Raw genomic sequence first — 22,155 nt, 5'->3', positions numbered from 1 at the left:
TGCTATCGACAAAATCAAGGCCACCTTAATCGAGGTTCGAGCGGTTCCCGAACACCGATTATTACGATAGGGAAATGGTGCCGCCGCCGTAGCCGGTGGCCTGGCAGAAGCGGCGGTAGAGCGGGACGGCGCGTAGGAGGCGCCGACCATCGCCGCCGCAACGCCTAGCAGGTACGCTACGCCAACGTCCTCCTCGAGCTCTTCTCCCGGCCCGCCGTGGCGGCGCCGGAAGAGGAGGACGACGAGGAAGACGTCGGCCGCCGCGGGAGGCCACGGGTGGCGCGGGGAGCGGCCGCGTAAGAGCAAGAGGGAGAGGCGGTGGTGGAGCCTGGCCAACGGAGGCAGCGATGTGTGATTCCGCCGCCGCGATTCGCTGTATATGAGCCGTCCGATCCACATCAGGCAACTCCCAGCAACCCTTCACTAGCCTAGTAGCGTACTACTAGTCAGATTTGCAATTCCCCGTTTCTGAATTGAGAACAGAGAGGATCAGAACACAACACACATCAACAGGAAGCAACTAAAAATCTCAGCCGAAGTAATGATGTCCCATTTATGCTAATAACCATATCTCTTCCTCAGTAACCAAAACTGTTAATTCATCATTCGTGGGTGAAGAGCGACCGGAGAGTTACAGGATATGCAGTTAGCATCAGCAAACACGCCAATGTGTCTAAGCAAGCTAACTAAACAAAGAGCAAGAACACAAGTTACCAGTGTGATCCTAAGAATTTCCTCGTACTCGCCATCCAAAACTTGTCTCTCGAATATCTTGTCGCGAAGAGAAAAAAAAAAAAGATAAGTCCTAGACATGATCTATGCTTCACTAATCAAAAGTCGAGGCATCAGTCTATCAATTCCCTGTCAAATAGCTGGAAAGCTTCTATCGATTCTTCCTCTGCATCATGGTAGTCCTTCAAGTGTACAAATCAGACTAATTAGATTTTACAACAAGTATAATGCTGTACATGATTAAAAACGAACAGAAGTAGTATGTGAGTGATGACTTATGCTAATGTTCGTGACTTATGCTAATATTAAAGGAAATCGAGATCATGTCAAATGCCACCATGATACTGAAAGCAATCAGTGTATACTTCAAGCAGTGCACATGTTTGAATGACTCACTGCTCATCACTAAAGTATTGTTGCATGGACTAAAGAACATTCAATCTGAAACATGCAAATTACATAAATACAATAGTGGTATTAGTTCTCTTTAGATCCAGTCTCAATCAAAACTCTAGTTATACAATGTAACTAACATCAAATGTCAATCACGTTGTACTCAAAGCACACACACAAAGAAACATTGCGAAGGAATGAGTGTAGGGTATGACTAATCAATGGCAGCTTGTCTGGTCAACTAATGCAAAGAACTTTAAATTGTTGAATTGCAATTGACTAGATGTACTTAGAAGTTACACATTATTCATAATCAAAGGAAAGCACTACATGTTATGCAAATTACAGAACACAAAGCGTTTTTTAAAATAAGAAGGGATTATGCCAAGGAGGAATAAATAAAAAGGAGAGCAAGCCATACCCTAATAACCCAATTATGTGCAATCGTCAAGAACTCATGAAAATCAATTGCCCCATTTCCATCGGGAGCAGCCTCTTCAATCATGGCCTGTAGTTCAGCTTCAGTGTGGTTTAGCCCTAAGCAGCTCAACAGTTCTCCAAGCTCTTCACTGGTAATGAAGCCTGTATAGACAAAAAGTTAAGCACATTATACCCTCTTGCATGTGTGAAGCAAGTACCATGAGAACTAATTCTTGCAAATGAAAAAAAAAAAACACATAGAGAGAAGAATACAACAGTACTACTCTAGTTGCGGCGGATGGGTCATTTTGACAATATCACAATATCAGATTAAACAGAGTGCTAGCGGAGCCTGTACAAAAAAAAGTCGGTAGATATTCTCACTTCCACGATTCCATCCTTATCTAGGGAAGAATGAAACGGAAGAAATTGTGCAAACTAATCCAAGCAAGGAAGAAGCCGCAACAATCATCACCCAGAACAATTGCGGCCAATGGAGGGTCACCGAGATGCTAGATACCGCAGCTACACAGAACAGGCGCACACTCCAACAACGAGGCAACGAGTGCAAACACAAATGCTCCATAAAAGAGCTCAAGAATCCCCAATACCAACTCAAAACCGACGCCATGATAGAGTGTGTTGTTGAGAAGGACATGGCAGGGGCACATACCATCGTCGTTGCGGTCGAACCTGTCGAACTCTCCCTTGAGATAGGCAGTGGTGTAAAGATCAGCGACGAGTCTTCTCTTTGCCTCTTCCCTGTAGTACCTCACGAGCAAAGTAGCACCTACTACAGCCGCGGCCAATCCCAATCCGATGGCGAGCTCCTTCCAGGATGGAGACGCCCGCCTCACCTGACAGAGAACTCGGTAGAGGCTGCAATTCTGAAAGAGCGGCCTTCTGGGGATGAAGTAGCGCGGACGGAGCAGGCAATCGAGGGTATCTCCCGTAGGGAAGGCGCCGTGGCCGGCGATGGCGGTGCGGCGGCTGCTCCCTGTCAGGCGGTGGTACAGATTCCAGGCGTCGTCGAGCGGTTGATGACCTGCTCATCGGAGGTGTCCCTGAGGCGGTTCAGGAGGAGGCGCAGGTAGGAGACGATCCTGTGACGAAGTGGAAACACTTTCTCGTTGATCAGTAGGCATTGAGAACCAATGAGCCCGCGAGATTTAAAGGCAAGCGAACTTACGGCCTTGTGCTTCTCCTCGCCGCGGCCACCGCCGCCGCCGCCACCGCCCTCGGCCCCGTCTCGGGCGCCTCCATGATGATGACCTTCGTCACCGTCGCCGTCGCCGACGCCGCCGCCGTCCGACGATCTACAAGAAAGCAACGTTACATGTAGGTATTCTCCACTTTCACGAATCCAGTGCAAACTGATCTAGCAAGCGCAGCAATCATGATCACCCAGAACAAATTGCAGCAAAATGCAGCCTCGTCTTGACCGATCAAGCATGATCACCGCGCAGCATACACAGAAACAGCCGCAGCACGATCCAACGAAGCAACGGGTTACTAGAGAAGTAGCGGAAGGAAGAACTCGCAACCGATTCGACGCCGTGATGGTGCTCGCTCTCGAGAACGACGACGACACAGCACGTACCGTTCCGGCCGAAGAGCGCGAGCACGTCCTCGATCTGCTCATCGGTGAGACGATCCGCCATCTCCAGCACCAAACCACCTCCCTCCCGAGCCGGGTACTCGCCTGCGGGCGGTGGAGCTGTGCGGCAATGGCGGTGCGCTCTCCGCTCTCGCTCTGGAAATGGGTTCGCGGCTGCGCGTGACGAGTCGATGACTACTAGTAGTACTACTTGTACTCGAAGAGGAAATGCGAAGCGGAGGAGGAGGACGATGAGGTGGAGGCGGTGGGGCCCGGGACGTGGGCCCCAAAAGCTTCTCAAAGTTTTTTTTTTTTTGACACCAAAGCTTCTCAAAGTTTTTGGAAGCATTTGCATGCGCCTCGGGAGAGGAGAGAAATGGTTGTTTCTCCCACTGCCTTGTGGGTCCATCAGGTGGTTTCGTTGTGATATTTATCTCCCGATTGTATTGGCTCACACGAACTTGGACAGTTGGACTACGGGTCCACGAGGCCATGGGAGGCTGGAGGCGTCAGCGAGCTACTTGTGCAGCTGTGCTTGTGGAGTTGTGGTCGTGGACCGAGAGAGAGAGAGAGAGAGAGGGAGAGCGCGCGAGCGAGGAAGAAATGAGAAAGTAACCAGGTCGTGACAGTTCGCTGCAGCAAGTGCACTCCGCCGGTCTGGAGACCAAGTAAGACTCGGGTCGTGCCGGTCCGGCCGAAGGCACGATAGCCTATCGTGCTTTTCAAAAAAAAGGTCTATTTTTCCTATCTAAACTCTGTGGACTGTGTCCATATAGCTGCAAAAGAAGTCTATTTGTATTCCTCTTGTCTTTGAGCATTTGTCTTATATGGTTAACTAAGTCTAATTTACGTCCCTCTACTATTTTTTTCCGATCATGCCGTACCGGACCGGCACGAGCACAACCCCAGTCGGGCTGTGCCCTGCTTGGGCTGGGCCAAATTGGCGTCTCCTTGGGGCGGGCCGCGGGCCTTGTGCCATATGGCCATCTATACCTCTAACACGAGACGACATGGAACTCTAGAAAGTCGGCAGCAGTAACCATCTTTAGAGCTTAGGCCGATGACTTCTCATCAAGTTCAGATCTCTAGAGGCCACGACAACTATGTTGAGTGTCAACATCAGCAGCGACCACCTCGTCCCTAACAAACTGCGGTGGCTGAAGCTGGCAGCGGGACTTCTTCTAGCTGGGATCCAAAGCCTAGTTGCGACTACCTCGGCAATGGCGGCGCATCTAGCTGGCGTTCATAGTGCGCCTCCGTGTCGTTCGGCCCAAACACCCGACGCGGAATATTCGCCTCCACATCGGTCACCCGCGGAGCCAAATGAAGCACATGAAGTCAAAATTGGGCACACGGACTTCGCCTCCATTAAGGGAGTGCGGCGTGGGGAGAAAGGCGGGGCGCTGCGTTGTGGAGGTCATCGCCTCATCACTCCGTGGCTTCGTGTATTCCCCTCCCACGCTCTCCTTCTCTCGCACCAACAACTAGTACCCTAGCGCAAAGGCAACAGAAGGGAGAGAGAGAGAGAAGCGATGACAAGAAGGCGGCGGAAGGGAGAACGAGAGTGGCGGGGCAAAATAGGAGCCTACCAGCGACCTATGAGCATCATCGTTGGGATCCACCGCATCACCACCAAAGCAACTCCACCGCGCCGCCTCCTGATCCGCATCAGCCGGAGCTCGCCGGCCACGGCGTCTCCCAATCCGTGTCGGCCACATCGCCCCTTAATCCACGCCGCCAAGAGCTCGCTGGCCGCACCGCCCCTGGGTCCGTGCCGACCGGAGCTCGACGGCCACGCCGCCCCCTTAAGCGAGACGGGAGAGGTAGTGGTGGCTACTTGCATCAGCCGGCCATGAGTAGAGGGGTAAGGTGGCATCGATGTCGACGTCACTGAAGAGAGGAGGGGAGGGGGAGAGGGGCACCGGCGGTGGGTGGTAAGGAGAACGACGGAGGGGGAGGGGCTCCAATGGCAGGGTATTCGAAGGAGGAGACCGGAACGAGGAGAGTATAATGGAGAGAGGGGGAGAGAAAGGGGTTATATCCCTATTTTTTTTTCTAGACTAGCAAAAATGCATGTGCATTGCAACATGTGAAGATAATTTTCACGATTGATAAAAACTATATTATTTTAAAGTACAAACAAAACAACAGCAAAACAAAGTCAGAAAGCATATATAACATGTGTGCTTCATGCGCCATCACACGATGAATCAAACTCCTATTTACCGACAAGATTATTAGCACGGATTATATCTATTTCATTAACAAAATAAATTAATATTTTAATAAATAAGTTTTACAAATTTAGAACGAACAGGTGATCTAAGTAACGTATCAGAAGAGGTTTTTCTTTAAAAAAATAGTTGTTTTTATTGAAGGTCGAGCAATGCCAATAATAATCCGATATGTGTTTGTATCCCGTATACCTATACAGCTATACTATACCCCCCATTCCGTATACCATCATGGCCTAGCCGAGCCAGAGTCCTCGACGCAACGATCTCGCTCTTCCCCCTTTTCGTTCTCGCCTCGCCGCACGCGACGATCGCCGCCGCGGCCGACTCGCCTCGCCGCCGCCGGGGCGGGAGACCGCCGCCCGATCGGGGGGGCCCGCGGCAGCCATGGTGCACAGCGCGTACGACGCCGTCGAGCTGGTCTCCGGCGTGCCGGGCGACATCGTGGCCGTGGCCGCCTACGCCGGGAGGCTCCTCGTCGCGGGGAAGGACGGCTCCCTCCGCATCTACGCCCCCCCGGGCCACGCCGGCGGCGGGATCCCGCGGGACGGGCCGTACGCGCTGGAGCGGCAGCAGCCCTCGCTGTGGCGCCGCGGGACGCCCCTGGCGATGGAGGTCAGCGCCGGCCGCGAGCTCCTGCTCTCGCTCGCCGAGTGCGTCAACCTCCACCGCCTCCCCGGGCTCGAGACCGTCGCCGTCATCGGGAAGACCAAGGGCGCCAACCTCTTCGCCTGGGACGACCGCCGGGGCCTCCTCGCGGTCGGCCGCTGGAAGCGCCTGACCATCTTCCGCCTTGACAGTGAGAATTCGGCCGCATTGCCTATTCGTTTTCGTTGTGATTTGAGTGTTTGTGGCTATGATTTGACTGTTACATCATTTGGGTTTCGGTGGAAATGGAGATGGCCTGTTGGTAGTGCTCAATTTGGAGAATGGGAAGTCTGGATTGAATTGGGGCCGTGTAGTCTGAATTGATGTTCTTAGCTGGGACTTGGGATCTGTTGGAGAAAGGGAAAAACACTCGAGTTAATTCCAGGCTTTAGTTAATCTATTTAAGTTGGCTAAATGTTTTAGTGGAAAAATACAGTTACTGTTCTAATGATGCGATATATTCTATGAACACCATGGGGGATTAATAAGTGAATTTCTTGTAGTTGGAAGCTATTTGTGTAGGATATTAAACTTTTGAATCATTAATTGGTATATTCACTCTTTGATTATTCTTTTTCTGGCAATAATTACTGATCCTTTTTGTTTTTCCACATGTTGGGCACAATGAAATATTTCAGTTAAAACATGTTCATACATTCCAGAATTATTCTGGTTCTAATGGTGTTAGATGAAGATGATATATAGACATTTTTGCTAAGGCACACGATTTCATTATTCCACTTAAAGAAAATGTGTTATTCTGCTAACTCTACATTGATACAGCATACCAAGGAAATCATGTGTTCATGAATTTTCTTGTCATTTGCTTGATCGTAGATTTTGTTTTTGGCACAAATTGCATGCACATGTAGACATCATTAGGATTCAGAAGAAGTTTCTGAAGTAATAGAATTTTGTGTGCTGGAACCGGTAACAGGGTTTTCTTTTTGTAATTTATCTGTATCTTGAATTTGGGAAAAAGCTTACGAAACATTAGCCTTTTGTTTGCTGAAACTGGTAAAGGAAAAACGACCTGTAAAATTTTTTTAGTACTGTTGTAAGTGCAAGGTATATCAGAATAAATGTATTTAGCAGCATTTGGCATAACTTAAGACTAGAGTTTGTGTTGTTCCTTTAAAATTTTGATTATGGTAATCTTGAAAGAAATCAAATGGCTGAATGATCTTGTTCTGAATACGCGTTGCATGGTGACTTAATTTCTGTTTATCAGGTGGGAGGGAGTTTGTTGAGGTGAAGGAATTTGGAGTTCCGGATACCGTGAAATCAATGGCCTGGTGTGGCGACAACATTTGTCTTGGGATTAGAAAGGAGTATATGATCATAAATAGTATGACTGGTGCATTAACTGAAGTGTTTTCTTCTGGAAGGAATGCTCCACCTTTAGTTGTGGCTCTTCCTACTGGGGAGCTCCTCCTGGGAAAGGTATAACGTTAATTTTTTTTGTGATATTATATATGTTTTGTTGTCAATTTGCCATTTGATGAAATTGCTTGGTTAGATGAAATCATTTTGTGATATTTGTTTGGTTCAAAGATGAAAGTATTCTGCTTTAGAGGAATGATGGGGCAGTTGGTCTGAATGTAGTAACTTGTTTTCACTTGTAAGTTTCTTTAATCTTAGCTCAATCATGTACTATTTACTTTGTTTACTCAGGATAATATTGGAGTATTTGTTGACCAAAATGGGAAACTTATTCAAGATGGCAGGATAATTTGGTCAGACACGCCTGCCTCTGTTGCTATACATAGGCCATATGCGGTGGCACGCCTGCCACGGCATGTTGAGGTGAGTTTATTCATCTTGTATACTAAAGCTATAGTTACATCGTTCCACCTGACTACTTGGTTTTGTTTCAGATACGGTCCCTTAGAGCCCCCAATGCATTGGTTCAGACGGTTGTACTTCGTGATGTTCAAAAGCTTGTTGAAACTGAGAACTGTATACTTGCTGTGCTAGCCCACTCTGTTTATGGCTTGTTGCCTGTTCCTATTGGTGCCCAGGTATGCTGTGCTGTGTCTGGTACTTTGGTTTATTAATTTCGATGAGCACATTTCTGTAGACATTATATGATATCTTTTGTTCCGTGTTCCTAAAATGTTACTGTTCACAGCCTTGCTCACCCACATCACCTCCAAATTGTGGCTGCCCGTCCTGACACAGTGCCACACATGCACCATCTAGCCATCCTTCCACTGCCTACGGGCTTCTAGTAGTTTATCTTGATATCACAAATCACAGCACTAAGCTGTTTCATGCTAACTTTTGGTATAGTTTCCCAAAATAACCATTGTTGGTGCCCTTTATAAGATCTTGTACTGTTATGGGCATGGGCTAGGCCCATGCAACAGTTTAGGCATGATAATTTAGGAATAAGTCACATAAATATAGGAGATTACCTAGTTAGGAAAGGGATGAGGTTTATTAGAAAGTTAGAGATAGAGATTGGATTGGTTTATATAATAGTAGAGACTAGTTCCTTATGTGTCTAGTCTATCCTCCCTATATATAAAGGGACCCCATGTACTCTATTATCAATCAATCAATGAATCTCTAAAGTTAGCCCTAAGCCTCGGAGTCTCTTTTAGCTCAGCAGGGAGAAGCCCCGCCACTGCTATTAGAGGGCGAGTGCCCTATCCCCCGGTCTTCGGACCCTTACCCTAGCCAATCCATAGCATGTACCAATTGTTATAAGGCTTCTTCTATGGATTTTATTTCTTTCATGTACATGCTAAATAATCAGCCTTGATCATTTTACAAGTTGTTTCTCAGGATTGATTCTTAGCTCTTACATTTGCATCGTTACATATGTTGGTCTACAGATAGTGCAGTTGACTGCATCTGGTGAATTTGAGGAGGCTCTGGCGTTGTGTAAGCTACTTCCTCCAGAGGATTCAAACCTACGAGCTGCAAAGGAAAGCTCAATACACATAAGGTATGTTTCAAGTTGTCCAATCTAAAGGTCACACCAGCACTCTATTTGCAGTCTGTATAGATTTCCTACTTCTATATGTTTATCATCCTGTAGCACAAATGGGTAGATTCTGCTCCTCTTTACTCAAGCTGTTTGAATCACTTTGCTCTCTGATTATGTTTTGAATCCATGATCTGCTGAGAAACAAATTCAATAAAAGAATATGAATAGCTTATGGGTTTTCCATACTTTTACTATCCTTTTTTTTGTTAGAAAATAAGCAGATTGAACAGTACAGATGATGTTTGCAAAATGAAAATATGGAGTGTAAGCAAAGCAACAATATTACCAGTTTTGAATCCATGCAGTTTCTAGTCTATAATTGAAGTAGGCGAACAGAGCCATCTACTACATTTCTAGTCAGTGAATCTTGTGTTTTCTTATATATTTTTTTTATTTGGTTCCTCACATATAACTAAATTGTGTGTTTCAAATTTGATTTCATGAATTAGATATGGACACTTTTTATTTGATAATGGGAGCTATGAGGAGGCAATGGAGCAGTTCTCTGATTCACATGTGGATATTACTTATGTCCTATCTCTATATCCATCTCTTGTTCTGCCTCAAACGCACATCATAGGTGAACATGACCGGCTGCAAGATCTGCCAGAATTAGCAAGAGAATCATCTGATGTGACAGATGATATGGAACCATACTCTCTACAACTTCATGAAACTGATGATAAATCTCCATTGGAGATAAAGAAAATGAGCCACAATGCTCTAATTGCCCTTGTGAAGTATTTGCACAAGAAAAGAAATGGAATAATTGAGAGAGCAACAGCTGAAGTCACCGAGGAGGTGGTCTCTGGAGCTGTGCACCACAGCTCAATCTTATCTGAGTCATATCGATCAAAGAAGCCAAATAAGGTACTACTGCTTCAAATGCCTAGGTTTCCTTGTTAAAACTCTTGTAAATAGTAGTGACAGGTGTGGAATTTCCTGTACCAAGAACTAATACAAAATAATTACCAATAAGTAATAAAAGTACACTACACAAATAATGAACCCCTGGTTTTATCCAAACTATCAGTAAGTCAAAGTACAACTTGAATATCCCATATTATATTAGTTCTAGTTTTCGAGAATGATTCAGGTCTTGCTATAATTCTGAATCCTTATTGACTTCAACGTTATTTACATAATGATCATGGTGCATGTGGGATTTTAGACTATTTGCCATCCTATTGAATGGCGTATTCTCAAATGTCATCTTCTTCAATAACCTCGATTATTTACCATCTGGTTCCACCGATTTGTTTCTATTTTGCCACTTTCGTTTGCCAACTCAGCAACCTGAGTAATAGATGACCTTGCTACCCCTCATCTCTTCTCTTCAACTTCTTCCTCCTCTTCCTCTCTGTCGCTTGGAGTTGGCTCGCCACCGGCGAGCGTGCATGTTCTAGCTAACACTAACAACAAAGCTAATCGAGCTTTTCCATCCGTGAGTAGGAGGCAGCATTGATAGGTATTGCTGCTGGACGAGCTTGCCGGCGGCCGCGTGAGCAAGCATCAACGTGCTCGGTGCAGAAGCTGCGTGTTACTTGCTTGTTGCTGTTCATCGAGCTTGCTGGTGACCTCGTCTTCCTCCTTGGCCGCTGCCAGCTACAGCAGCCGCCGGAGTCTTGCCTCTTGGAACTGCTGGTGCTGACCCTTCCTCATCGCCCCCACCTCGTCCTTGTGTGCTGTCCAATCGCCCCCTATCTCCATGTCTTGCCTCTCAGAACTGTGGGTCCCGCGCCACCCCCACGGTGACCACGCTGTTGGACCCTTCCCCATCGCCCCAACCTCGTCCAACACCCTCCCGCCCCCCGCCCCCTGGATTGTCTGAATGCGGTGAATGGACCGAACAAGGTTCGTGAGGCGTCCAAGGTGAGACCGTAAGAGATGCTCTCTTCTTCGACGGGGAGAGGAAGAAGATAAGGGGCAAGAGAGTCAATTTTTCTTCCGAAATGCTACCATGTAAGTAAAAGTGGTAAAATAGAAACAATTCAGTGGGTCCGAATGGTAAATAATCTAAGTTGCTAAAGAAGATGGTATTTAGGAATACGCCATTGAAGAGGATGGCAAATAGTCCAAAATCCCACCATAGCCTGCCTTTTGTTGAGCCAAATTCATTTTTCACTATGCCTGGACATAGTTAATTGTTTTTGTAAGGTAGTCCTGAAGTTCTATTCATTAAGCAGCTGACAGATTTATAGATTGATTTATTGATACATGGGTCTCGGATGTCAATAAAATATGAGAATTCAGACCTCCTGTCTACGTCCATGCTGTTCTCATTCCTTTAATGACGAAGCACATGTAATTACTTGAAAATTGATCAACATGAACATTCTAGTGCGGGAGTGGACATTGATTCAATTTGTTGCTAGGATAGCTCCTATCCAAAAGTTTTTGGGGTTTCATGTGTTTATGAGATTGTACAGTGCTACGTATATCGTACAGATGATTGCACATCCAATAATATGTCCGATAAGTATAAGTAAAAGATGATTCATAATATTTTTTACTGTCTTTATGTCAGAAGCGAGCTCAGACGCATACAAGCTCTATTGCTAGAGAAATGGCTACTGTACTGGACACATCTCTTCTTCAAGCTCTTATTCTTACTGGACAGTCTTCAGGGGCAATAGAATTGTTGAAGGGACTTAACTATTGTGATCTGAAGATATGCAAAGAATTTTTAGAGGAAAGGAGCGATTATATGGTGTTACTTGAGCTCTACAAAAGCAATGAGATGCATCGTGAAGCTCTCCAACTGCTTAATCAATTAGTTGAAGAATCAAAGGCTGAGATGGGAAAAAATGATTTTAACAAAAAGTTCAATCCACAAATGATCATTGAATATCTAAGGGTATTGTTATTCCTCCTCTCTTGACATTTACATGATACTGTTCTTCACTCACATAAATCAATGAGACCGAACCAGTTGTGTGGGATTTATATATATAATATCATGGTGTTTTAGGCTTTCAGCTGCCCTTAACTGAACTATATATGTAAATTTGATGCTTGCATGTTTAAGTGTCTATTAGAAAACAGTAGCATAACATACTAAAAGTGGAAGTATCAGTGAAATATTAAATATCAAGGTGTTATTCATGATGTTCTGAATGGTACTTTCTAAACCATGTTATATGTGTTAGATTTTTTAATCTAAGTACCTTGTATTTGTTAGTTTTATTGGCATAATATTTGTTTTATATTTTATTGCCTGGTATGTTGATTAAGTTTCATTTGGACTTTTGCCTCTATTATAAGTCAGTATCACATTGTTCTAGTTTTCTCTGGCTGATTTGGCTCTGTGCTTTGTTGCAGCCCCTCTGTCGGTCTGACCCAATGCTGGTTTTGGAATCATCTTTATATGTCCTTGAACGCAACCCTTCAGACACTATTGAGCTCTTTTTATCAGAAAATGTTCCAGCAGATTTAGTAAATTCATATCTAAAACAGCATGCTCCAAATTTGCAGTCAACTTACTTGGAACTAATGCTTTCAATGAGTGTATCTGGGATCAACCCTAATCTGCAAAATGAGCTGGTGTGTACTCTTACTGCTGTTACTTTGTCAGTATGTTAATTTAATTTCATATCTATTGTCTATTGCTACACTGTAGGTATTGCAATTTCGTATCTAATAAATTTATTTGTGCTGTTTAGATGATCTTATCCCCGTACTGGGATCCAAATTTTGAATAAATGGATCACTTTTAATCTTAAGATGGTCATTTATTCTTGTCTGAAGGTACAACTATACCTTTCTGAGGTTCTTGACTGGCACAAGATTCTGAAGGAAGAGGGAAACTGGACTGAGAAAACATATTCCCCAACACGGAAGAAGCTGATAACTACATTAGAGAACAATTCAGGTTACAACACAGATATACTTCTTAAGCGTCTTCCGCAAGATGCTCTTTTTGAAGAGCGCGCTATATTGTATGGGAAAATAAATCAACATCTCCGTGCACTCTCTCTTTATGTGCATAAGGTATTATTGCTCTGTAACATTGTTTTTTAATATTCTCCATCATATTTGGGTAATGGTTAGTTCAGACTTTTTAAGGTTACCCAAAATAACGAGTGTGAGAAAGGCCTGGGGGTCTCCTGGCTAGCATCACAAGGTGTGGGCTAGCCGACCCGGGTTCGAGCCTCACCCTTCTCTTAATAAATTTTGATATGAGAACATTTCCTCTCATATCCAGCGGTTTTATTTTTCACAATAACAAGTGTACGGTATACCTATATTGCAGCTCCAGATGCCAGAGCGAGCAGTTGCATATTGTGACCGTGTTTACGAGGAAGGAGCACAACAACCTTCCAAATCAAATATCTACTTCAATCTCCTACAAATCTATCTGAACCCAAGAAAAGCTGAAAAGGAATTTGAGCAGAAAATTGTTCCAGTGGCATCACAGTACCCTGGAATTCAGAAGGCTACTAAGGTTAGAGGGGCGCGTATGGGTAAAAAGGTTGTTGAGATTGAAGGGGCTGATGATGTGCGCTTTAGCCCCAGTGGAACTGATAGTGGTCGAAGTGATGGTGATGGTGATGGTGATGATGTTAGTGATGGAGGCCCAATAATGTTGAATGAAGCACTTGAATTGTTAAGCCAACGGTGGGATAGAATAAATGGTGCCCAAGCTCTTCGTTTGTTACCTAGAGACACGAAACTCCAGGTAAATGCCTTTCTTTTTATATTGTGGTAGAGATATTTCCTTCTGGCCTGGATTTATACCAAGCCACACTCGTAATTTTGTTGTGTCATTTTCTCTGGAAAGCAACAAAATGATGTTCCTTTTTGTGTTGATATAATACTTTCCCCATTTTGTGTATAAGCCATTTAGCTGTTATTGGTAGTTTAATTGTTATTTAGGCTCTTGAAAAAAATGTAGTTATGCCCCTACAGAACACAGTTATGCAGCTTTTAGATACTTGTGTTCCAGAGTTGGTTGTTTCGGCTTTCTAGCCATTGAAGGTTCTAATGATATAGATATGTACACTTGCAGGATCTGGTGTTATTTCTTGAACCACTTCTGCGGAACTCTAGTGAACATCGACGCAATTATATGGTTATCAAGAACTTGATTTTTCGGGCAAATTTGCAGGTTAGCTTGGTGCTATGATATTCTGTTAGCTGTTCCCCTTTGTTTTCAATGTCTTTTCCATTTTTCCTAGCTTTACTCAATAAAAGATTATGATCTTTAGGATTCTCCTAGGGAAATATCACTGAGCCTTGAAATTGAATTCATGTACCATTGTAACTATGTTAGTAATCGCCCTGTGCTGTAAATGAAAAGTGTGCATTTTCTATGGTAAACTCTTAACTTGGGAATTGGGATAAGAACGTTGTTGAGATGGTCAAGGAAGGTTGATAATTGTGCTGTGAACATAAGAGAAGACAAAGGCAGATAAAATATGTTTGATTGGGATTTGAGACATACTCCTATGTAGTAGAGAGAGAGATGGCGTACTAATTTCTTTATTGCATGAACAAATAAGTTTGGCTATGTTATTTTATATGTAGTCAACAAGGAAATTGACAAAACAGAACCGATTTCATAAAACTAAAAATCTCTTAACCATAAGCAGCCAATCTGCTAACCTCTTCTGTGTCACCATGCTCTCTTGTGTGCCCTGCACCTTCGGTAGCAGCCTGGTGTATCACAACATAAACTGTCACGGTGCACATTTGGCTATCTCATCAAGCATACTGTAGTGGTGTTATGGGCTAGTTATGATGGGCTCATTGACTTTATTAAATTTATATGGCCGCTGTTCTACAGTGTTATTATGACGGTATAGTGTTTATTCTTATAATTCTCACTTTTTATCAGGTAAAGGAGGATCTGTATAAACGGCGTCAAGCTGTTCTGAAGATTGATGGAGATAGCATGTGTTCTCTTTGTCATAAGCGGATTGCAAATAGTGCTTTTGCTATTTATCCAAATGGGCAGACGTTGGTGCATTTTGTCTGCTTTAGAGAATCACAGCAGATTAAAGCTGTTAGAGGAGTAAACTCTGTGAAACGTAGATAGCATGTACATTCACCAGGTATGCACTCAGAACTCCCAAGTTGACAAATTAATTTTTAAGCCTAGCATGCACTGATGTGATGGATGACTGACTTTTGGTGACTACTTGAGCTATGTTTCTGCTAACCATTAAAAAGATCTGAACACTCATTCTGATCCCATATGCTTTCATCCTTTTTCCATTTTCCCTTCCTTTTCCACTCATTCTGATGTGAACACTCATTCTGCTACACTTATAAATTCACATTTGTCACTCTTCCACTGACCTCAGTACATCTACAAATTTGTAACTAACCGCATCGCTGTTTCACAGACTAATACTAACAGAATAAGAGGGAAGTGGCCTCAACGAGCTCATCCTGTGAGACCCAATTTGTTATATCCATACCCAGATCATGACTGGTTCCTAGGTAGATTGTTTTTCCTAGGATGTCATGTTATGAGCTTTGCTGCCATCATCATCTTTCATAGTATTAGATTACCACTTCACCACGACTTCTATCCGATACACATCAACTTCACTACTGGAGTCTGAATTTCCGTATTGTCTTGTTTTGGTCAATCTATATACATGGATACACCTTTGTATTCTGTTTTTGATATCGCATCTGTTTGCTACTGTAGGTTACATAACTATAGTAGTTATTCAGATCTTGCATAGGCCATTATGTTTTACTCATCGAATAGCCTTTTCCGCCGGTCGAACTTCAGCAGTTAAAGCACTTGTGCGAACTTTGCATCACTCTAATAATATATACGTTTGACAGGTGTGAGTATCATCATAGAAAAAAGGATGCAACGTTCGCATTTTCTGCACATCTTTGGAACAGCAAGCCAACAAGCATGCAAGATTTGGGTCCTCAGCACTTGCTCATTCACGTTGCGTGATGTGTCTGATCGAGAGGCGTTGCTTGATTTCTGATCGAGATTTCTTTTGTTTCTGTTGCCTTTACGCGGCTTGGTTTGCTTCATGTATTTTTACTGGCGTTTTCTTCCGCTCTTCAGAGCGTTGGTGTATTCAATCTGCGCGTGTCTGCCTATCAGTTCGCTTTCGCTTGTTTTTTATGCCCAGAAAGCGTACAAAAATGTAGATGAAAACGTTGTAAAGTTTAGATTAGGTGTGACCGTGATCAGTGTTGTGTTTAATCACCATGTAAACAGGGAAACATAATAGCTAAGTGCTTATGTTTTAATTGAAATAATAATCATAGTAAAGGAGCACTTCCTTTTTCATCCCAGGAATCGCTTAATACGGCCTAACCGTGGTGGGATTACATTGGACGCAATTACTTCAGAACCGGTAAAACCAGCTAAACTACTTGCATAAGCCTGTAAAATACTGTGATCGGAACTTGGCATTTGCACACATGAGATAAGCATGTCTTTTTTTTTTCTCAAAGGAAATGTACAAACATGTCTTGTGGACAGAAGAGCAGGCTTTGCAAACATCTTCTCTAGGTTGAGAATATACTTATATATGATGAAGCTATGAGCTATATGAACAATAGGTACTAGAAATAAAATAAACCGTGAACACCGCAAAATTGGACTTTACCCAGTTCCTCAGGATCAGAGAACCTCTAAGCTGTACTATACTATCATCAAGAATTTTGCCATATGGGCATATATGTATATCTGAACTCAAGCAGCAGCTGCAGCGGTTGCTGTACTTCACGAACCACAGCAAATGTCTGTCTTCCCGGGGATGTTATCTTTAACACCAAACTTTGGTGCCAAGTGCTAAATACTCAGTCCACATGTTGTTTGTTTTTGAGACGAAGATTTACATACCAAGTTGCAAGGCAGCGCAATACCAATCCCACTAGTATCTTGAATACGGCGAGCATGAAGTAGGTCAGGACTGACCAAAGCAGGATCCAAAATACTCTCCAGATAAATGGGCCAGCAGGAAGGAGGGTGGCATATACTGGAGTCAATACACGAATCACCTACAGAAACAACACATTGCTTGAATATAAGCAATCTATAAAATGCAGGGTGGTAGTATAAGAGGATGGACTTTGATGACTTGTGAACTTACCACACACGCAGGGGCAAGGGGGATGAATGTTAGGTCCTTCTGACGGTCATCAGTTTTGTCATTCAAAATCTGCGAAATAATTTCAGCAAGATAAACAATGATAGCAAAATTTGGAAGAATAAAGTTCAAGATCAAAGGCAATTGAAAAAAAGCGGTATATAAAATTCCATTATGCTCCACTATGAAAGCTAAAAAAATTGATGGTCCAGAGGATGAGAGGACAATCATGGTTCACAAGAAAAAGGAGCATGCCAAAGGTAAATTTTCAATGCAGGCCAATCATTTATCATAACGGCAAACTGAATCTGTCACTAACTAACATATAGATGGAATTCTCTAAATGGTACTATCAGGGTAAAGACAGTCAATATACTGTTGAAAGATAAACTGTCCAAGAATAGCTGACAAAAAAAAGTTCTAAAACCAATGTCATTTCATATTTGGATTGTTTTGCAGGCATGTAGGTGTCTCGTAGAGTTGGACAGTTAGAATAACTTCAGAATTACAACTTCAAGTGTCAAAGTTGCATGAGTACTGTAGAATTCAAGTCAACAATTACAATGCTAATTAGAGTAAAAAGGATGTAACGTATGAAATCATTTATCAGCACATCACCTGCTTGCATAGGTCTTCCAAAAACTCTGAATAAGCAACTGGCTTTATCTCATTGAACTTTGCAAGGAAAGAGTGCTTGATAGCATCAATAAGTACTTCACACATAAATACCAAGGAGGCATTCTGCGGTAAAGAAAAAAAAAGGTGATATAGATTTACAAAGAAGAGTCTGTAGCTATGTGAAGTAAACATAGTGAAATATTGAACTTACAATAAGAAAACTGTCAAACCATGGTCCCTCTGCTTCTAAGATATTCTGAGCTAGTACAAACAATAGAAAGGATGTGATGTGAAACCTCTCAATGATGTCTGCAAATCAAATTGTTAAAACCACATGAGACTCATGTGCCACCACAGCAAGAATTATGAAGACTAAACATTGTAAAAAAATGGAAAAAAAAAGTAACTGGGGCATGTGAAATGCACAATGCTTTCTTAACTAAAACTAGAAAAGTTAAGTATTTTGAAACTAAGGTTCACAATGTAGCACAAGCGGGTCCCTACAACATGAATGGTAATCGATCCAACATCTACGTAGATAACATACGTGCACAAAGTGCAACTCAGCACTATCCATTGATCAACCAAACATTGAAAGAATAGTGTACAATCATATGAAAGCAATACGCATACTGTTCAGAATTATGAAAAAGAAAAATCATAAACATACTCACCATAGTATACCAAATTGTGAAGGTTCTCTTTGCTAACACGCTTAAATACATTGCTTTTTATCTCAGCAAAATTATTGGACACCAAAAGAGCCAATAGTGCATTGTTGTGGGCAATAATACATGTTGACAGGGTGATCGCCTGAGCTAACAGGACAAATGAATGGACAAGTATAACTTGTTAAGGAATCAAATCTAGAAAATATCAAATAACAACAGCAGCAATAGCACAAGTCAACCTACAGTGTAATTAGAAGTTTGAAAAATAGATAAAATGAAACTACTGTAAATTCAATTGGGACTAATAGCCAAGGATATCAAAGGCAAGAACTGCAATAGCCTCATCCAAAATGAACCGCATCAGCTCAAATGTTGCATTATCTGTCGAGCATGTTGACAGTCCCTCAGCAGAGTTGAACAAAACTTGTAAGACATCCTCACCAAATGATTGACAGAGTTTGTCAAAGATCTAGAAAGCAAAATAAAGGTTTGGATGAGCTAAGTAATCGAGCAAATAAATTTCCAACAAACAGCCTTGCTCACCTCTAGCACGTTGTATACAACATATAATTTGATTGTGCCCTGGCCACGAATGACATGGTAAATCAAACTAATATCTGGCACACACAAAACCAACTGTGAGTGGATTATCGTATGCGTGTAGGATATCATTTGTATTTAGTAAAAGCCACACAAAAAAGACAAACCTATCATTTGCAAAGAAGCAACTCCTAAAGCTAGAACTACAAAGCATCCATAATCTGATAAATCAGCAGCATTAGGCCTCAGAAACTGCCTGTCACAAATACAATGGGTAAGTATGCAACTCAATATGGCTATAAATGAAGAACTAAACTGGAAAAAGTGGTTGATCCAACAAAATAGGACGCAAAAGTATATGGCAGAAAAAAATGCTTAATGTTATAAGCACCAATAATTGGCTATCATAAAACTATGAGAATCATACATCAGCTTATCAATCTACTATCGAAAAAGAAAGGAACAACATATTAACTAAACTCATATTGGCAATGGATCATACAAAGTAAAAAATTAGCTGCCTAACTAAATTGGAATAGTAGCAAATAAATAGCATCAGTTGCTGCAGATCCAGTTAACATTAGCAACAGCTACCCACCTGGTTTTAAGCACCCGCCAGACTGTAATGGCAATTCTTGCAGGCATAATGGTGAGTAGAGATAGAAATGAATCCAAGCAGACAAAGAATCCTGCGACAATCAGCTGCAGCATTTTATCACAATCAAACATCTCCTCATCAATTAACCAAATATATGAACTAATGACCTATTATACATATTGAAAGTTAGTGTTTCTAGATGAACCTGTCTCTAATCTCTATAATTGAGTTACTTGTTACTAGCATCATCATGCTTGGACTTCAAAAGATCTGTTTATGCATAACACATTTTGAAACCATTTAGGTAAAATATTGCAATTATGTAAACACAATTCAATTAGCAAATTGTTACTTCCTCCGTTTCACAATGTAAGTCATTCTAGCATTTTCCATATTCATATTAATGTTAATGAATCTAGATAGATATATATGTCTAGATTCATTATCATCAGTATGAATGTGAGAAATGCTAGAATGACTCACATTATGAAACGGAGGGAGTATTCTATTAACTTTGGCTAAATGTTATTTGTCTATGGTCTGTACATTTTAAAGTTATTAACTCAAACCTAATCACTACATGGTTCAAAGGCATATATTTGTAAGTTTATTCAAATACTGCCCCAAAAAATATCTACTTGTAAGGTTACACATAGCCATATCCTAACCAGGATCTGAATCGATAAATACATACCTCCTATCAAGATAAGGGCGATTCACATGAATTCAGCAAATTATTTTCATTTCCACCATAAAATAGGATTGCTCTAAAAATTCCAAATACTCTAGTGTATGGGGAGGGTATCAGGGTGCAATTGGCATGATTACAAGTGCAGAAATATACCCGTTCACATCTCCACGGCACATGAAACATAGTGTTGTAGACCCGCTGTCGTTTCTTATCATTGCCCGCTGAAATTGTGCCTCTAAGTGAATTTCCACCATATAATTCTCCAAGGAAGTATCTGAATGGTGAGTTGTCAAGGCGCTCAACTTCTGCAGCAGTATTTGAAAAGAGCGGTAAATGCATGGTTATAGACTTCTTAACTCAATACACAACAGGCTTATTATAGGGCACCCTAACCAGACTTGAAATATGACGAGGACTAACTGAAATTTGGCACTTGTTCAATTTTTTTTTCTTTTTTAAAGCCCTGCAATTGGAAGAAGAGTACAATATGTTTCTTTGAAGCTTCTCTGGTAACAGTTACATATTTAACCACAAAAAGGCACGATACCAGCAATCTCTATAAGCCACATTGTTCTGTTTGTGGCCAGCTCTCCAAACTTGAGTTGGTCTAAAAATTTCTAAATAGAACACCTTCATTATACCCCAAAAAAAAGTGATTTGACGCCCCTAGGCTATCCTGAGACGACGTTCACATAAGACTCGTAGTATTTCAGAACAGATACATGTCTCAAGAACATCCCATCAATCTGACTAACCTAAGTTCAGCACTGATTAAATGACGTCACAAAACACAAAAATGGAACATCAACGAGAAGCACAAGAAACTTCGTTTGAATACGAGAAATCAGCGAGATCCATACCTCCAAGAACGTTGCCATTCTCCTTCATGTACCTCTCCCAGTCTAGCGAATCCTCCTTCTCCAGCTTCTTCCCGCCACCGTTCGCCTCAGGCCGCCACGCCGCGGGCGCCGCCTCCGGCACCGCGGCAGCCGCCGCGGCGCTCTCCCGCGCGCTGCTGCCGCAGCTGCTGGTCGCGTCCTCCCGGGACACCACCCTCCCGCTCCCGGAGACGCTCCTCTGCCGCAGCTCCACCCCGACGCCCACGTACGTCACGCAGCTCGCCGCGGACCTCTCCGCGTCGGAGCTCTCGCGCTCCACCACGGACACGGACACCAGATCCGACACCCCGACGACGCCGCCGCGGCGCGGCGTCCCCTCCTTCTCCTCCTCGATCGGGGGGCTCCGGAGCCCGCGCTTGCGCTTGGAGCGCCGCCTCCGGCGCCGCTGCCCATCGGAGGTGGTGTCGGGGAGGGAGCGCGGGGAGAGGTCGTCGTCGGCGTCGTCGGCCGCGGCGAGGCCGCCCTCCCCCAGGAGCTCGAAGGAGAGCTGGCGGGTGGCAGATCGGAGTGGCATACCCGGCGGCGGGCGACCTGCGACGGCGACGAGGGCGGCGCCCTCCCCGGCGAACCCTAGGCGGCGGTGGACGTCGCCGCCGCGCCGCGGCGAGGAGGCGGAGGCGGAGGCGGAGGCGGGGGAAGGAGGGGAGCAACGGACGCGGAGGCGAAGAATATTTTTTCTTTTTTTTTTCTTCAGATTCGCGTTTATTTGTGCGCTTAATCCGTTTCGTCGCTTAATTTCGGGATTATTTTGGGTTTTTCCGCGATGTGGCAGCTGGGTACTTGCACAGGGGAGAATGTGCGAGTGGAATTTTCAGCCGTTTTTCCTGATTCCTTGGGTACATTCAAGAATCAGAAAATTATAATTGTTTTTTTTTCTTTGGAAAGGAACCAGCGAATTTGGTAATGACACATTAATTGCCACGTCAACGCCGTGTGGCTACTCACAAGTAATATAGTAGTATTTTTTTTGTTTGATCTATCGTATTTAGGCCATGTTTCTTTCAGTTTGGGATTATTATAATCTAGATTATTGAGTCAGATTACTAT

General features: G+C 43.2%; 2 protein-coding genes and 1 pseudogene across 2 annotated transcripts; 1 reads left to right on the top strand and 2 right to left on the bottom strand.

The window, feature by feature from the left end:
• Positions 1-13: 13 nt before the first annotated feature.
• Positions 14-3,264, bottom strand: LOC127768324 (uncharacterized; annotated as a pseudogene).
• Positions 3,265-5,663: 2,399 nt separating this feature from the next.
• Positions 5,664-16,286, top strand: LOC127766023 (vacuolar sorting protein 39). The gene is made up of 13 exons (XM_052291025.1): positions 5,664-6,175; positions 7,256-7,467; positions 7,699-7,830; positions 7,902-8,045; positions 8,865-8,977; positions 9,469-9,889; positions 11,547-11,876; positions 12,341-12,562; positions 12,767-13,009; positions 13,272-13,697; positions 14,028-14,126; positions 14,856-15,072; positions 15,821-16,286. The coding sequence occupies exons 1-12, from the start codon at positions 5,764-5,766 to the stop codon at positions 15,054-15,056; spliced, it is 2,955 nt and encodes a 984-aa protein (XP_052146985.1). The 5' UTR covers positions 5,664-5,763; the 3' UTR covers positions 15,057-15,072; positions 15,821-16,286.
• Positions 16,287-16,421: 135 nt separating this feature from the next.
• LOC127766024 (protein POLLEN DEFECTIVE IN GUIDANCE 1) lies at positions 16,422-21,807 on the bottom strand. Its single transcript, XM_052291026.1, has 11 exons — positions 21,070-21,807; positions 20,363-20,514; positions 19,519-19,622; positions 19,088-19,176; positions 18,924-18,997; positions 18,699-18,849; positions 18,384-18,551; positions 17,921-18,018; positions 17,710-17,832; positions 17,095-17,163; positions 16,422-17,002 (listed from the first exon to the last, which is right to left on the bottom strand). Exons 1-11 carry the CDS (start codon positions 21,620-21,622, stop codon positions 16,802-16,804), a joined length of 1,782 nt encoding a protein of 593 aa, XP_052146986.1. The 5' UTR covers positions 21,623-21,807; the 3' UTR covers positions 16,422-16,801.
• Between the last annotated feature and the right edge of the window lie 348 nt (positions 21,808-22,155).

Source organism: Oryza glaberrima, chromosome 3, assembly GCF_000147395.1.
Source record: "Oryza glaberrima chromosome 3, OglaRS2, whole genome shotgun sequence".
Classification (NCBI taxonomy): Eukaryota; Viridiplantae; Streptophyta; class Magnoliopsida; order Poales; family Poaceae; genus Oryza; species Oryza glaberrima.
This window is presented reverse-complemented; position numbering and strand designations above follow the sequence as displayed.